This window comes from Lissotriton helveticus, chromosome 7, assembly GCF_964261635.1.
Source record: "Lissotriton helveticus chromosome 7, aLisHel1.1, whole genome shotgun sequence".
NCBI lineage: Eukaryota > Metazoa > Chordata > Amphibia > Caudata > Salamandridae > Lissotriton > Lissotriton helveticus.
In genome coordinates, this window is record NC_136068.1 from 1774281051 (window position 1) to 1774298927 (window position 17877).

Below are 17877 nucleotides of genomic sequence, written 5' to 3' on the forward strand. Positions count from 1 at the left end.
ATGCTCAGTAAAGCTTAGAGCTGTCCCCCAACTTGTAACTGTCAGGATGTGACCACCAAAATTAGTAACTGTTAAGCCCCTCCCACTTGTTGACTGTACATTCTCTGTATGACCTTATATGTACCTAAAACCAGCATTTGTACTTGTACCACCTTCATTTGAGCCCATGTGTGGGTATAAAAGGACCAAGCTCCTTCCAGTCATACATTACCGAAGGGTGTTGTGTGAATGTAGTTCCACCTCATGAGGTTTAATAAACTCTGTATTTTCTATTCCAGTTTCTGTGCCAACTTCTTCCTATTGGTCTGAGGATTCTGTGCAGAGAAGGGCGAATCCCTTGCACCGGTAGGCCTTGCTAAGGCTCACCACCACACAGGGCCTGATGGGAGATGTAGGCAGTGTGAATCGTACACTGCTATGGTGACAGTTGCGGGTTTTGTATTTTGTCCGCATCGCATGGAAACCGACGTGGTAAACTCCCATTGTTAATTTATCAAAGTCTTTTGCAGTCCGATATTTTTCAATCAGGCCAGACAGGATGGACTGCAGACCGCCTCTGCGGTTTAGATATAAGGCTATTGGTTCCCTAGAGAGTACACTTGCCAGCACTAACTGCATGATCCCTGGACCTCCCCATCTCTCTGCTGCTGTCCACAGCCTCTGGGAGCTACTATGGCACGCTGTACAGAGCACAGGGCCTCAGCTTTCATCCAGGAGGAAAAAGAAATGCTGCTGGACACACTCCTGCCTCTGTACAGGTAGCTATTTGGCAAACTAGAAGAGCAGGTGAGGGATGATCACGCAGCATTGCGATTTGACATGTCCAATAACCATGCACTACTGGCATTAAGATTCTTATAGACAAACATGTAAACTGTTGTTTGGAAAGTTTCAAAGTGTGTATATGGCTGTTCTTGGCAGGTACACAGCTTTAGAAGTGTATGCACTGGGGTAAATATCATCTTACTGTTCTCATGGGATAGATTCTAAATTGAACACTGGTGAAGTGCACAGAATACCACTTTGATCACCTTGAGACATTGTGGGTAACCTGCTCATGGCCTATATGTACTAGTATTTGTCTCTGTGCATGTTGCATGTGAACTAAGGGCCTGTCACCTTGTCATCCTTCAGGTCTACTCCCATCAGAAGGCCAAGCTGTGGAGGACCATCGCTCAGAAGGTGCACTCTGTTGGGGTTTCCTGTCAGCACAGTCACCATTGCAGGAAACAGTGGCAGGACTTGAGAAGCTGGACCAAGAAGAGCACAAGAGTCCAGCTGGGCCTGTCACCTCCATGCAAGTGGGTTGCGCACTGCACCCTAACTCCGCACATGCTCCTCATCCTTGGAGTGGTCTTCCCTGACCTGGATGGGATGTTGAGAGGCAGACAGCAGCAAGAGGGGGGTGATTATTTGCCTTTCTGAACAACATTTTAACCCATGCATGTTTAAGTATCTTAGCCTGCTGGTCCCTTTTCAGCTTGTATAACAGAGAAAACCACTGTTCAGTGTTAAACGATGCCTATGCACAAGGATAAGTAGATGCATGGTTATGCACCTTTCTTCTGGAACATGTGAGGATAATATAGTCAGGGTATTGACAGTAGTGCAATGCTCATGTGATCTGAATGCATTACAACATGTGCATGGCGATAACCTTCTAGAATATTGTGATTGATCAACATGTGTCAGCACATTGACTAATGTCTGAACTGCTCTCAGTGTGGTCACACCAAATCTGTAAAGTATGTTGTTGTTGGAGCACTCAAGTGTAAAAGCCCATGTTATACATCCAAGTAGCAGGGGATGTCTATATTGAGGCTTTGGTGAGTATTGATTGGTCATTGTGCCAATGTTTGGTCCCAGCCCTGGTGCCCAGTGTATACCAATGTATCACATGGGAAGATTACTGGTTTGCTAACTCATGTCACCTGTTACACTGGCTTTTCACATGATTTGTTATAAGCTTCCACTCTCTCTATCTATCTATGACTCTGCAATAGTGACAACACATGCCGTTCTGTGGCAAACAAAGTTGATCACTGGTGAAAAAAGTGATTTGATTGTAAGGGATGATGTTAGATATACAATCACAATTGTTCCCATGTGTGTAAATGCTCATGGGTTCAATGCATCACTGTTAGATTCATAGATGTCACATGAGCATCATTTGAAAAGTCAGTTAAGAAAATTAGATAATAAGCAAGAAGATTTAAGCTGTACAGAGTGTGCACAATGGCACAGAAGTGAGGGATATTCAGACTCTGACTTTACTAATGTAGACTTCCTGCAGCCTGGACAAAATGGTTCATAGTGTTGACTAAGAATCTGCAAACATGATGTGCCGGGCTAATGGCCTGTGGAGACAATGCATCCAGATGGCTCAGGGGCATAGTGATCCACATGAAGCATTGTGAAGATGCAGTCCTTGGACTTGGCAGTGTGCTGACCACTGTTCACATGTAAAAATGGTGAAATGATTCCAATGTGGACAAAAATCTGATTCATCTTTCTAACACTGTGCATAAATGACACAAGACTGTGGAGCACGTACCTCTCACTCTAGCTATGGCTACTACCTTGGTGTATCTACGATAAGAGTTAGATATGTGACCTGACAGACAACAACTTAAGGTACAGGACAAATGAGCTCAATCAATGTTATCTGTGTGATATGGCCTATGCAATGACTTCGCCAGCTTGATTTATGACAAAAAAGGTACATGACCTATAACACTAGACCTGATGGTTCCCAAATGGATGAATAGGGACTGCAGAATCGTTTCCATGTCTCAATTCAATTGCGTGACTCCTGTTCCTATGTGAGGTCTGAAATCCCTTGCATTAGATGAGACAGGTATGTCATGACACAAGGTCATCAATAGAGAAAGACAACACATCAGCTGGTAAATAGTGAAGCAGTTGACATTGTGGTTGTGGACTTTTATTTTGCTACATAGAATGTCACTGACATCATCATGTGTGAGGGTGTGTAGGTTTACTTGCATACTAATGTGGTGTTTATGGAAAAGTATAAAAAATGTATTGCAGAAGTCCAATTAATGTAGTTGTGCAATTTCGGAAGAGTTGTGATGAAACCTGTCTGTCAAGTACATATGGACAGCTCATGTGATTCATTTTACTTCTTGTCCAGAGCATCAGAACAGGCCAGTGGAGGAAGCAGTGGCAAAGAACTTGGGGAAGCAGCTGGCAAGACTAATTCCAGTAATGAGTCCGAGCAAGAAGGTACCAGTGGCACGGAGGGTGAGGGGAGCCTCACTGCGGGGACGTTAGACTTAACATCTGTCAGATCCACGACGAGCTCAAGCTCCGATGAGGACTCTCATGTGGTGGTTGATGACCAAGGAACCGGATCCACTACATCAGAGTCCCCCACAACCCATACTGTCTCCACCCTCCGAGCTACTTCCCAGCCCATTGTCTGTTGCAGCACCCCTAGAAGGGGAGGTGTCTCCTTTGCACCAGGCACCTCACCCCCTTCAACTATCTCCCCTGCTGCCCTTAGTGTGGAGGCCACAACATCCTAAGGCAGATGTCTGTGGGACAGACAGTGGTGTTGAATGTCCTCCAGGTGCATACCAATCATCTTACACAAATGGTATAATCCCGGAGGACATTAACTCGGACATGTCTTCCCTATAGAGATCCAATCAGGCTCTGGCCTCCACACTGATGGCAGCATTATCCCAGAACCAGCTGCCCCACCCCCTCCTGCCTCTTCCTCATCCATAGTCCCATCTACCCTCCCTGACCTAAGCTCACACAAACATGAGCATGCAGCAACCTCAATAGCCACACGCAGCACAGAAACACACAGAAACATGGAGAAACACACATGCACGTAAACTCACAAGACAGATGTCACACTCATCACCACAGACATACCAACAGATACCACAACAGCATCCACAGACATGCCTCCGACCTCACAACCCTCTGCCTCCACGACCCCTACCCTTACCTCTCCTTGCACACACTCTGCCCAGAAACTTCACCTCTTTGCCCTTGACCTCTTTCATACCCAAACCTACCAACCCCTTCCAAAAAGAAAAAATCCATCCTCCCATCCCTTCCATTCACATCGGACCCCCAGGCCCACTGCTACAAAAAATAATAGCCCCAAACCTCCCACCATAAGAAAATCTCCACGGTCTAAGAAGGGCGGCTAGTTTTTTTAAGAAGAATAACATCTGAATAAAGGAAGACATGAAGACTACTTACTTCTCAAGACTCATTTGAAGAACTGTATTGTCTCTTGTTTTTTATCTCAGGATATATTTTGCTTATTGTAACTTATATGGGTTTGTCTTGACATTACCCATATTTGGTTGTTGGTGGATGGCCATCACCTTATCCTTGGAGCTTAACAGATTGTGATTTTGACTTTATCACAGCTCAGCACAACTATCACTCAACCATCCTTCATTCTCTGTCTTCTCCACGGTCTAAGAAGTTCCAGCCCCCTCCAGAAACCCATAGTTCACCATCCCAGCCCCGTACCTCCACACCCAAGAAATCCAGCCCCAAGAAAGAAACTGCCCTCCCTATTTCCTTGCAGAACCTTACCTATTACAGAAATCCCACTCATCAAGCCAAGCCCATCCCCCCTCCATCTGACCCTCCCTCTGCAGTTGACCCATCCCCTCCATCATCTAACCCTCCCATTGCAGTTGATTCACCAACTCCATCTGACCCTACCACTGAAGTTGACCCCCCTCCATCTGACCCTACCATTGCAGTTGACTCACCCCCTCCTGATTCTATCCTTACCAAAACCCAAACCCAGTCCTCCTTAGTCTTGTCCCCTTTTTGCCTAGCCTGCACCCTAGACGCCCCTCCCATGGGAAGTGTTGCTTTGCAGGAATAGTGCAGGCAAGATCAAATGGGTTTGGCATTTGTGGACCATAAAAACATGGAACATTATTGCACTGGCTTTTGGTCCTTTGAATTCTTTTTTATAGTCCACTTTATTGTGCTGAATAAAACATGTTCCAATTTTGAATTCAGAATTGTGTGTCCCTAAAATGGATTGGCGGTCAACTGTCATTCATGTGTGAGTTGTAATATAAGTATATAATGATGTTAGTATGACATGGATTGCATTTGGTCCATGGAGTATGAGCATTTGGTCAGTAGCTAGTCAAGAGTTTGGTTCCTAAATTGTCTGGGTGTCAATGTCAACATTAGTTTTGGCTATGAGTGTGACATAAACTCACAAACCGTTTTATTTTTTAAACACACTTCCACATACTTGATGCTTTCAGAAGTCAACATAGTGCAAGTGTCGCAAAGTGCATCAGTTGAGAAGAAGCATGCTGCATATGTTAGCAATGTGCAGAAAGACACCTGTCTCATCAATACACCTGGATACATATGGACTTTAATTACATGATAGTGACTTCGGACACACTCATGTACACAAAGTAATGGTACGATACTTGTATGTGACTTGATAGTGGTGGACCCATGTCTGTGTCTTCAATAGATCTGGTAGATTAGTGGCAATGATAACTTTGCCACAGGTGACATGCCACTGTAGGCTAATACCCTTCAACCCTTCATTGCTTTAATTAATATCTGTGCCAGATTGTGCCCCCGATCTCGTCCTGCATTGTTTTGTTTTCACTGTGGTGCCATTTTGTTGTGCCTTCTAGCCCGATCCCCTCCCCACTCTCCACCCCGCTCCCGCCTCCCAGCTGCTCCTCCCTCCCACTGACAACATAAGGGAAGACCCGTGTAAGGAAGAACTGTGACAGACCTGACCTGGTCAGCATCCGGTCGCTCCACCCGCTCCTTGGCTCACTGGTATCGTATCGTCATTGCTTTAATTAATATCTGCGCCCGATCTCTGTGCCATTGCTTTAATTAATATCTGCGCCCGATCCCTGTGCCATTGCTTTAATTAATATCTGTGCCAGATTGTGCCCCCGATCTGGTCCTGCATTGTTTTGTTTTCGCTGTGGTGCCATTTTGTTGTGCCTTTTAGCCCGATCCCCTCCCCACTCGCCACCCCGCTCCCGCCTCCCAGCTGCTCCTCCTTCCCACTGACAACATAAGGGAAGACCCGTGTATGGAAGAACTGTGACCGACCTGACCTGGTCAGCATCCGGTCGCTCCACCCGCTCCTTGGCTCACTGGTATCGTATCGTCATTGCTTTAAATAATATCTGCGCCCGATCTCTGTGCCATTGCTTTAATTAATATCTGTGCCAGATTGTGCCCCCGATCTCGTCCTGCATTGTTTTTTTCGCTGTGGTGCCATTTTGTTGTGCCTTCTAGCCCGATCCCCTCCCCACTCACCACCCCGCTCCCGCCTCCCAGCTGCTCCTCCCTCCCACTGACAACATAAGGGAAGACCCGTGTAAGGAAGAACTGTGACCGACCTGACCTGGTCAGCATCCGGTCGCTCCACCCGCTCCTTGGCTCACTGGTATCGTATCGTCATTGCTTTAATTAATATCTGCGCCCGATCTCTGTGCCATTGCTTTAATTAATATCTGCGCCCGATCTCTGTGCCATTGCTCTAATTAATATCTGTGCCAGATTGTGCCCCCGATCTCGTCCTGCATTGTTTTGTTTTCGCTGTTTTGCCATTTTATTGTGCCTTCTAGCCCGATCCCCTCCCCACTCGCCACCCCGCTCCCGCCTCCCAGCTGCTCCTCCCTCGCTCCGCCCCCCTCCATTCTCCACTTATGGCAGAGTGGCAAACGCGGAGCGTTCACGCGCACCGGGCGCGCCCTATGCGTGCCAAAGGCGCGCCAAAGGTAAGCCCGTCTACGCCCATCCGCGCCTGGACCGCGCCCAGCACCAGACCCCCTTGCCCCCGCAGAGGCCACCCCACCCGCCGAACGTACGACGCTGCCACCCTCACTGCACTAAACACCGGCCGACTCCCCGACTGCCACCGAGCCGCCCCAGGACGCACCCATGGACCCTTCACCTGCCAATCCTGCAAGTTCTGCTGCACCAGTACCTACACTACAACCACAAACAGCAAACAGAGCTCCAACAACAACCACCTGAAGTGCATCCTGCTCAACACCCGCTCGGTTCACAAACACGCCATTGAACTATGGAACCCACTCGACACCACAACTCCGGACGTCGCCTTTCTCACGGAAACCTGGATGAACGCCTCATCAGCACCCGACATCGCCATAGCCATCCCGGACGGCTACAAGATCATCCGAAGGGACCGTATCAACCAAACAGGAGGTGGCATCGCGATCGTCCACAAGAACACCATCCGCATCTCGACCAGCTCCGACGACACCCTCACAGCCGCCGAACACCTTCACTTCCAGATACACACCGACCCCAAGACCACACTCAGGGGCACCCTCATTTACAGACCCCCAGGACCTCGCACACAATTCAGCGAAAACATCACTGACTTTGTTAGCCCACACGCCCTCACCTCCAATGACTACATTCTCTTAGGGGACCTTAACTTCCACCTGGAGAATAACAACGACAACAACACCACCACTCTTGCCAATCTCGGACTCAAACAACTGGTGAACACCCCCACCCTCTACGCTGGACACACGCTCGACGCAATCTTCTCCTCCAGCAAGCACATCTCCTTCAATCACACCACGGGACTCCACTGGACGGACCACAGCTGCGTCCACTTCAGCTTTAGTAAGACCACGACCCACCACCACCCGCAACAGATTCCCTGCAGAAACTGGAACAAAATTACCACCGACCACCTAACCACATTACTGAACCAAAACCCACCCGCCAGATCAACGGACCCAAATCAAGCAGCCATCAATCTCGCACAGTGGATCACCCACTGCGCTGACGAACTAGCACCTTTGAAAAACCATCCCAACAAGCCAAGAAGCAAAAAAGCCTCCTGGTTCAACGACGACCTCAAAAACTCCAAAAAGAACTGCCGCACCCTATAGAAAACCTGGCGAAGAAACCCAAGCACAGACAACATGACCGCCCTCAAGAACGCCACCCGCAAACACCACCAGCTGATCCGCACCACCAAGAAATCAGCATTCAAGGATCGATTAGACAACAACGCCCACAACAGCAAGGAACTCTTCAACATCGTCAAAGAGCTCACCAATCCCAACGCCGGCAACAACGACATCACTCCCTCTCAAGACCTCTGCGACTCTCTAGCCTCATTCTTCCACAGCAAAATCGCAGACATACATAACAGCTTCAGCGACAAATCCACTCCTCCCACCACTGAAACGAAGCCCCCCACCACCACCCTTCGCGCCTGGAACCCGATTAGCACCGAAGAAACCATCCGCATGATGAACTCCATCCACTCCGGATCGCCAACCGACCCTTGCCCCCATCACATCTTCAACAAGGCCGACTCCGTCATCGCACCCCAACTTCGGGATATCATCAACTGCTCCTTCAACACCGCTACCTTCCCGGAAAGCTGGAAGCATGCCGAACTCAGCGCCCTCCTGAAGACACTTTGATACAGCCTATTTTAAGAGGACTCTATTTAAGACCATCATGGCAGCATATAATATTTGGAAGGCCTTTAGTAAAAAATATGGTTTGGAGAAGATTAATAGCTATACAAGAATGAGGAATAACCCAACATTTCCTCCTGATATTTTCTCAGATGCAGTTTTTGCGGTATTTATTTATTTAATTTATTTATTTATTTATAGTGTTTTATATAGCGCGGACATGACCCGTGGGTATCAGAGCGCTTAACATATGGAAAACAGATTGACATAGTGATACCATTTATAACAGCAAGACATATATAGGGGTAGGGCAGTATGCTTAGAAAAGGGATTACCTAAAGACATAGAAGAATTAAACAGTTGACATTATAATAGCAATTATAGCAGCAAAAACAAATCAGGTGTGGGAGGTAGTGTGCTGTCTACGGTGATTAAGGTAAGATATATTCCTAAGGCCTAAGTTGTTAGTATTAGGGTGTGCCTATGTTTAGGTAGTGTCCTAGTCATGCAGTCAAGTTCTATGAGGTAGTATAGTATATTATTAACAAGTCAATATCGGCGTAATAAGCCATAAGAGTAGTATGGGTATCGTTGGGTGCATCAAACATAAATATTAACAGGTTCAGGTATGGGTGATATCTTCCGGTGAGTGGTATGGAATAGATATCACCTAATAATGAGGTAGCAATAGATTGTAAAGCCGATGCTTGAGTGGCGTCAGTCGTTTGTCTAATTGGTCTTCCAAGAGTTCGTGGTGACTCCAGTCCTTTTTGGCAGAGAAAGGGAACTACGAGCGTTGGAGATTTGATGGACTCCCAGGGTATGATGCAGTTTGCTGAGATCCAGGCGAAGTATGGTATAGAAACAAGACATTTTTTTAAGTATCTTCAAGTGAGAAGCTTCCTGGTAAATAAAAGGGGGGGTCCTAGTGGATTTGAGAAAAATACCATACTGGAGGTGGTACAAGAGGGTGTCACTTGTACAATTAAAAAGTTCTATGCTGAACTAATTAAAACAAGACAAGATGATATGGATAAGTGGGGGGAAAGCTGGGCAAGTAAGCTGGAGGTAGAAGTGGAATGTTTTAAAATGCCATTAGAGCTGGGCCAGAATGTTCTGTGTTCTGCAGCCCTGCAGGCACAGCATTATAAGACTCTTTATCGCCTTTATTATACTCCGGCAAAAATTGCACAATGGGGGGCGGTTACTGGAATTAACTGCCCAAGATGTGGAAGTCTCCAGGCTGACATAGTACACATATTCGCAACGTGTCCGCATTTATCCACGATACTGAAAGAAATAAAGAATTTTGTGCAAGGAGCCTTAAAAATAACAGTTAATTTAACTCCTTCGATAATATCGCTGGGGGTGAGTTCAGATGGTATTCAGAGAGAAGGATGTTATTTTATCTTTGTAGCAATGGCTGTATTGAGATTATGTATCGCTTCAGCGTGGCTCGATCAGGCACCACCGACATTCCAACAGTGGTTAGCCAGGATTTTAAATATATGCAACTTGGAAAAAGCAATTTATGCTAGAAAAGGTAAAAGGGGGAGGAAGTTGGGATTGAAAATATGGGAGCCAATATCTAATTGGAAGGAGGAAGCATAAGTTACTATGCTGGTTTAGGGGGATGGACTGATTAGTGGTATATGATGCAGGGACTCGTAGGTCTGTATTAAGTTTAGTGTCTTCTTTTCTTTTATTGTGTATTGTTTATTGGACATTAATTATTCTTTGTATGTATTGTAGATGTTTCTCTGTAGAAAATTATGATTAATGAGGCTTTGTTTATAAAATACGATTGATTGTATATAATGATGTGCTCCACACCCCTGGTTCAGGGGGAAAAAATGTGTCAAAAATTTAATAAAAATATATAAAAAAAAAAAAGGAAAGTCGGGATACAAGATAAGGCATTGGACTGGATCATCTCGTTCCTCGCCGGAAGAACCCAGAGAGTCCGCCTCCCCCCTTTAGGATCAGAGGCCACCAAAGTCATCTGCGGCGTACCACAAGGATCATCGCTCAGCCCCACCCTCTTCAACGTCTACATGAGCCCCCTCGCATCCATCGCACGCCAACACAACCTAAACATCATCTCCTACGCTGACGACACTCAGATGATCCTCTCCCTCACCAAAGACTCAACCACCGCCAAAACCAACCTACACAAAGGGATGAAAGACGTAGCAGAGTGGATGAAGAACAGCCGCTTAAAACTGAACTCAGACAAGACGGAAGTCCTCATCCTAGGATCATCCCCCTCTGCCTGGGATGACTCCTGGTGGCCCCCGGCTCTAGGCAGCGCACCCAAACCAACGGACCATACCCACAACTTGGGATTCATCCTAGACTCCTCCCTCTCGATGACCAGACAAGTCAACGCCGTCTCGTCATCATGTTTTAACATCCTACGCATGCTCCGAAAGATCTTCCGATGGATCCCCACCGATACAAGGAAGACGGTCACCCATCTTTTGTCACCAGCCGACTGGACTACGGAAACACCCTCTACGCCGGAACCTCAGCCAAATAACAGAAAAGACTTCAACGCATCCAGAACGCCTCCGCTCGACTCATCCTGGACATACCTCGACACAACCACATATCCGAACACCTGAGAGATTTGCACTGGCTCCCGTCAACAAGAGAATCACGTTCCGTCTCCTCACCCACGCACACAAGGCCCTCCACGACCTAGGACCCAGATACCTCAACAATCGCCTGACTTTTTACACCCCCACCCACCAACTACGATCGTCCAACCAAGCCCTCGCCACAATTCCACGTATCCGAAGAGCCACCATGGGGGGAAGATCCTTCTCCTACCTGGCGGCCAAGTCCTGGAACTCCCTCCCCACCCACCTCCGTCTTACCCAGGACCACCTCTCCTTCAGAAAGCAACTCAAGACCTGGCTGTTCCATCAGTAACAAACCCCTCTCCCTTAAGCGCCTTGAGACCCTCTGGGTGAGTAGCGCGCTATACAAATTTCTGATTGGATTGGATTGGACCCATCTGATCCATTTCCTGTTCCCATGGAGAGTGTATGGTAGGCGTTATACTGACTGTGTCCCGATCCTCTTGCCTCAATGGGCTCCACTTTCAGCAGATATTCTTGTTAGGCAAGGTGTCTGTGGTCTCTCAGTCATTCCATCCTGAGTTTGTTTGGGGATATCATGTGGATGGTGTGTGTCCAGGACATGTCTCAGTAAGTTACAGTGTTTTCCAGTCCTTACAGAGACACAATTGTTGTAAGTGTTAGTTGCATGTGTACATAGTGTATGGTGCATGGATAGTAGGCATACAGTTAAATGCTATGACATGTGGTGATAGTAGATTTGCACAGTACCTAGCATTGTATTGTGCATCTCATAGTCGCCTTATGCCACAGTTAGAGTGTGAGAATCTGGGCATTTCCCAATTCGGGCAAATGTACTTTGGGGCAGATTTACAATCCCCTGGTGTCACCGGTGCATCACGTTGTGCGATGCACCAGTGGTACAGCCTGCTAAGTAATATTTACAGTTACAGGTAACGTCACCCTATGTGACTTAACCTGTGCTTGTAAATATTGCTGTGCTCACGCAACACTTTGCGTGTTAGGGGTGTGACGTAACAACGCCGTCGTTGTAAAGACCGCGTTATAATCGCATGTGTTGTAAACGCATGCGATGTAAAAGCTATATTCCCCTAGAACAGTCCCTATAAAAGTGTGTGTCACCTATTCGTGTACCCCACTAAAAACCTAAGCACGCTGCCCAAACAACAGCTGCATCCGTATGTTTTGTCTAAGGGCTAAGGACTCGCCAGAACAAAATAACCAGGGGCATTGTTGTTCGACCTTGCACATAATGTTCAGTCAAAATCCCAGGAACATGCAGACAGCATACAAAGCAATGAGTTCTCATGTGAAAGTAGTCCTGGAAATTATTGCAAAACAAAGACGTGTAGTAATGTCTGCAAAGCAGCAGGCAAGTTGTAGCGTGCACAGTCTAAGTTAGTGAAAAACGACAATGTCTCTATGGACCATGTGACAAGAGTTGAATATGTTGCTGCACATTGAGATACAAGTGCAGCCCAAGCCATTAGTGAGGGTAAAATGAGGATGAGAAGTGTACATTTGACATAATACGTTCAACATCTGCTACGGAGGTGATGAGTACAGTACATTGTGTATATAGCATGAATGGGAGAGGTGTTGTGTACATAGTGATGAGGAGTGGTGCTTTGAATGTAGATGTGGATGTAAAAGGAGCAGCACGAGGTTAAGAATGTGAGAGCCTGGGTTGAAGAGTTAGAGTAAAAGGATGAAGCTGGGAGGGCAGAAATTGTTATAAGGATAGCTGCACCAGAGGGGGATTATGAAGAGCTTGTATATGAGGCATAGGTTGAGGGATGAGCATGTACTTTGAGGTGGATGTGAGGGTGATCAGACCAGCAAAATAATATTGAAATGTACACATGCAGAGATTAGGTGGATGTAAGTATGCAAAATCAGTTACCAGATAAAAGTTGAGGATGTAGAATGTGTTAGTTGCAGCTTCCTGTTTGCCACTGATTGTTCATAATAGATTACTGACATGGCCGCTAGGAGAACACTAGCAAATGCAAAACCTATTGGCATTACAGGAAACATTCCCTCCACCTAGCCTTGCCTTGTCGGAGTTCTTTCTGGGCATAATTGCAGAGGTTGCCCTTTATATGTAGATGTTCTCACTGATTGCTTATTCTTTCTTTTGGATACTGCCCTGGGATGGAGGTGTTGATGGTTCATATTTTACGTTCATGATGTAGAAACAATGAATGGCAGTCCATTAATTAGAGGGCCACATAGCCCCCCGAAGTGAAAATGCCAGGAGGTGTGTTGGTGGGCCACATGCCAGCAGGCTACTCCTGAAAGACCTCTCCATGCTTCCCAGTACACTACACACACATGGTTACCCACAGCATTTGGTCTTTGAATGTCAAAGTTATGGGGACACCAAGGGAGAGACACGCATTGTATTGTGAGGATATCTCTGGATGTGCAGGGAAAAAAACGCTGCACTGTTACAAGAGACACATGTGACACTGGAACATTAGATCCAGTTCCAGAAATGATGGCATTGCCAATATTTTTGCCTCTTCTACTCTGGTTTGGCATGGGCAGCTACTCTTTGGGTCCATATGGGGGTTCCATTTAGCCTATTAGACACTGTCATGGAGCCTGAGGGCAATGTCTTTGTAGAAGGTCTCCTTGATGTTTAACAAGATTAGGGGGCAGTGTTTCCGTGATGAATGTGGACAGACCAGACTTCATTCTGCACATATCCCTCATCCTCACAAGGTGTACCTGTATCGCCTGGCTTCAGGATGGCAATGTCAATTGTGTCCGAGAGCCACAGATTAAGCGTCCCGACATCCTCTCCAGTGCTGGCAGCGTTCCTTACACAAAGGGCTGCACACTGGTCCCTCCGACACTGTTGGTGGGTCCTACATCCTGTGACTCATGAGTGCTCCTAATACTCTGCAGCACACAATCTGCACATTCGGAAAGGAATTATTTGTCAGCAGCTCACACTACAGCCTGAGGTGCTGAATGCTGAATGGCTGTGAACAACACTCTCAGATGATAACCTAATACGCATACACATTGCGTGTAGTGTGAAGTGCCCCTCAGTCCAAACATGGTGACTGCATCCTACGTTGTTGTTGACCCATGCATTTTGCTCATTCCTTAGGGATTCTGTCTCAAAATATTTCACAGACTACTGAGAGACAACCACTTCTACGTAGTTTGAGTGGGAAACACTGAAAGCAGGACTGAGTGGCGTGCCCTCGGGGCTTGGGTGGTGTCTAGGGCCAATATCCACAGGGGTTTGCTGTAAAGGCATTACTGGGTCATCAATAGACTGTGGTCCAGTTGCAGGCTGTGATATATCCTACGCTGACAGATGCTCAAACACAACATGACAAGCTGGAATGCATTTGGAGGGAGATAAGTCCTGTCCTGCCTCCTCTGTTGCTTAGCAACAACCCCGAAGATTTTAATGACAAATATGGATTTTATTTATTTATTATGGATCACCTGCCCCAGATTGACAATAGTCAGGCAGCGATCCATGAATCCTTCATGGTGTATTGTTGTGGCCTATAAATTCCCCACTAGTCTGAACGCCAGGTAGATGTTTCTTAATTCCTGTGTGGTAAATAAATAAATAATACCCTATTTTTGACTAAGCATATAGTATAACAGATAGCTCAATAAATAAGAGTCAAGATTCGAGGTAGTAGGAGTTTCTGCAGGTTTATTACAGCATAAGGACAGGATCAGGACAACCTGCATGGGAACAGAGTGACAGGGCCCAGCAGGACAACTGGGGCCCAGCAGGGGAAAAGAGGCCCAGCAGCTGCTGGGGCTAGGTCTGGGATGAGCGCGCTAACTTTTAATAACAATACATTGACTTATATACATAGCGCAAACACATAGCATTACATTGCAGTAGGCGTAACAGTGGGTGGAGCAGAAGGCGTGACGTGTAGCAGTCGCGAAAGATAACAGTAAAAAGAGGTGTAACTGGGCGTATACATAGACATGTGGTGCAAACGTAACAGAATATGTCATGAATGGGCGGAAACATTGGAGGGGGCTACCTAAGGAGCCGGGACCTCTAACCTAATGGTGCGCGAAAATTGGCAATGACGTGTTACTAGGAGAAGCTGGGGCTACGAACTCTGTGCTAGGAGCAGAGACTAGAGTCTGGAGGGTCGGAGCGACATGTACCTAAACCCTATCTGGTATCTGATGTTTAGGGAACATGTTGATATAAACTAGAAGTCATGAGGGGAAAAGCTAACTTGATTCTAAGACTGGACCATGCATTATTCTACATGTAGTGCGTGATGAAGAATATTAAATGACCATTAATACAGTATTTCTCTAACGTGGAGCCGAATAGGCTAGACAATGACGGAAACTATTGATGCAGTTCAGTAGCTTAGGAATGCAGAGAAGAAGGACTGAACTGATAGCTGGAATCATAACAAACTCTTGGCAGACTCAGAGGCAGAGCCAAGCTGCACCGGGCACTGCGAGGCAGGAAGTAAGTGAAGGGTCGAGGATACAGGTGGGGGCTGTACCGCTCCTCAGCGAGGCTTTCAGGAGACAGGAGCTGAATCCAGGGTCCGGGCCCTTTTGAGGCCTGGAAACGGGGACTTTATAATGGAATAACGTGCACACTGGGAAACGTGGCAACATTACTTTACATATGCCTGATATTCGTAGTATTCACGAAGACTGGAAACTAGCATACTAAAGGTGGACACAACTGGAACTGCGTCATTAATCGGACATGGGGAATAACATATGCATATTGGTCATGCACACATAACATATGATGGATGAGGCGTAGGGACACAGAACATGGCAAAATTTACTTTTCCACATTCCCTCCTTGTCACTACGTTTCCATCAGGAAACATCAATATTCATGATACCGTCTATCATTTCATACAGTACCATTTGCTCGTCTCGAATTGTCTTGGAACGGGATTTAGAACGGGGCTTGGGACTAGGAATACAAGAGGTAGCACACATGCTGCAAATCGCAGGGCCACATTGTATACAGAGGCAGCAGCTAAATATGATCGCTACTGCTATACTTAGAAAGGACAGGACTTTCCATCCCCAGGCGGAAATTATATTCCAGAACCAACCGGACCATGTCCAGGTGCCTGGATCTTGGTGTAACAGATGGGCAATTTTATGGAGTCTGGTTATAGCTGAATAAACAGACGGCGCGTTATTTGGAATGAAAATGCAGCAACTAGATCCGATGACTCTACAGGCCCCGCCCCTATCGGCCAGTATGACGTCAAGGACGAGACGATTTTGCAAAACGACAAATCTCATAGCAGATTGTTCTTCGGTTAGGTTACCTAGAGCAGAGGCAGTCTCATTTACTACAGCTTCAAGGGTTCTTGTTAACCTACGGATCAGTTTACTATTCTGGACAGGTCCTACAAAGAAGAAGAAACCTTTATTGAAATCTGTATACTGTTCTAGAGTAGTTTCAGTATAATCGACAATTGGGGACTCCCTTCTATGTCTAATGTGTACTAGATGTGTGTTTCTGTGATAATCAGATGGGGCTAGGAAAACAGGTGGCAGTAGGAAAGCAATGTAACAGGTTCCCTCCCAATCGAGGGGCAGACGGACATATGCAGTTTGACCACAAATAAAATAAGAATGACGTGAAGCTTTGAAAACAGATTTCCCGCTGTTACTATACTTGATAACAGTAGTACAGTCACTATGACCTACATGTATGGAACCATAACTACGGACACATAATTCGCCTTTGACTGGTAATACTGAAATAGCAGGTAAGTCTGGAGTAGTATCAGACTGAACATTCAGGACCATGAAATTCGACGAATAATTACCTAAATTATATACTTCGTTTTCTAGATCTAAACCTGTTCTGTGGGGAAGACCTTGCTTGTCTGGGAAACATGTACTGTTAAGAAAAGACATATCTGTTGAGGATGACGTTAACGTGGACCATGCTCCACACGAACCACTATGTGAGAATGGATAAGGAAAGAGTGGCAGAACTCCCTTCGGTGTCTGGAAAGGGGGGAGTCGACCACACACCCAACAATTAGTGGCATTGCTGGTCTGGTGTGAATAATGTAACATACGGATGAAAGAATTGTTGCGCATAGCAAGGCGGTAAGAATATTCGTGAGGAGGCAGATCACTAAACGTGTGCTCTACTGTAGCATTAGCAGACATATTTACATGAGGAACTGGAAAATACAGATAGAATGCATAGCTGGTGCAGGAAATCATAATACTGATGAATAATACGAAACTCAGAAAAACGATACATCTGATTGAATTTTGACTGACTCTCTCACTATGGGGGTCTATTTTATACATGTCAGAAACAATCTAACCGTTTCACCTAGGGGAGGACTTATACAATCAAACTGACTGACTTATTTTACTAGACCTGAGCTTTAACTTATACTCCTGTTGCGGAGTTTTCTCTAACAAGGGAGGGGTTGTAATAATGTCTTTTGCGGGACAGTCCTTTAAAACAATGTCTTGACAGTTTTTAAAATCCTGGGAATCCTGGGAAATGTTCTTGGAGACGGGTTTCAATCCATTGAAAAGTTTTACATGAGAAAGGTGGACCCACCCCTTCCTGCCTTCCAACTTGACGGCAGTACGGGTGGTCAAGAGGACCTGACGTGGCTCCTTCCAACGTGGTTCCAGCGGACTTGATCTGTCGAAATTCCGGACCATCACTAGGGAGCCTGGAACGATTTCGTGCGGTGCCACCTCGGTATTGTCTGGAAATGCGGCGGCAACCTGTGAACGACATGAGTTGAGGGCAGACATCAAGGAAG

General features: G+C 46.3%; 1 protein-coding gene across 1 annotated transcript in view; it reads left to right on the forward strand.

The window, feature by feature from the left end:
- The window catches only part of LOC144769706 (uncharacterized), a 335260-nt gene that overhangs the window by 24597 nt on the left and 292786 nt on the right, over positions 1-17877 (forward strand). The window contains exons 4-5 of the mRNA XM_078653887.1: positions 1135-1301; positions 3155-3264. Coding sequence (XP_078510013.1) covers positions 1135-1301; positions 3155-3264 — 277 coding nt within the window. The remainder of the gene's footprint in view (positions 1-1134; positions 1302-3154; positions 3265-17877) is intronic.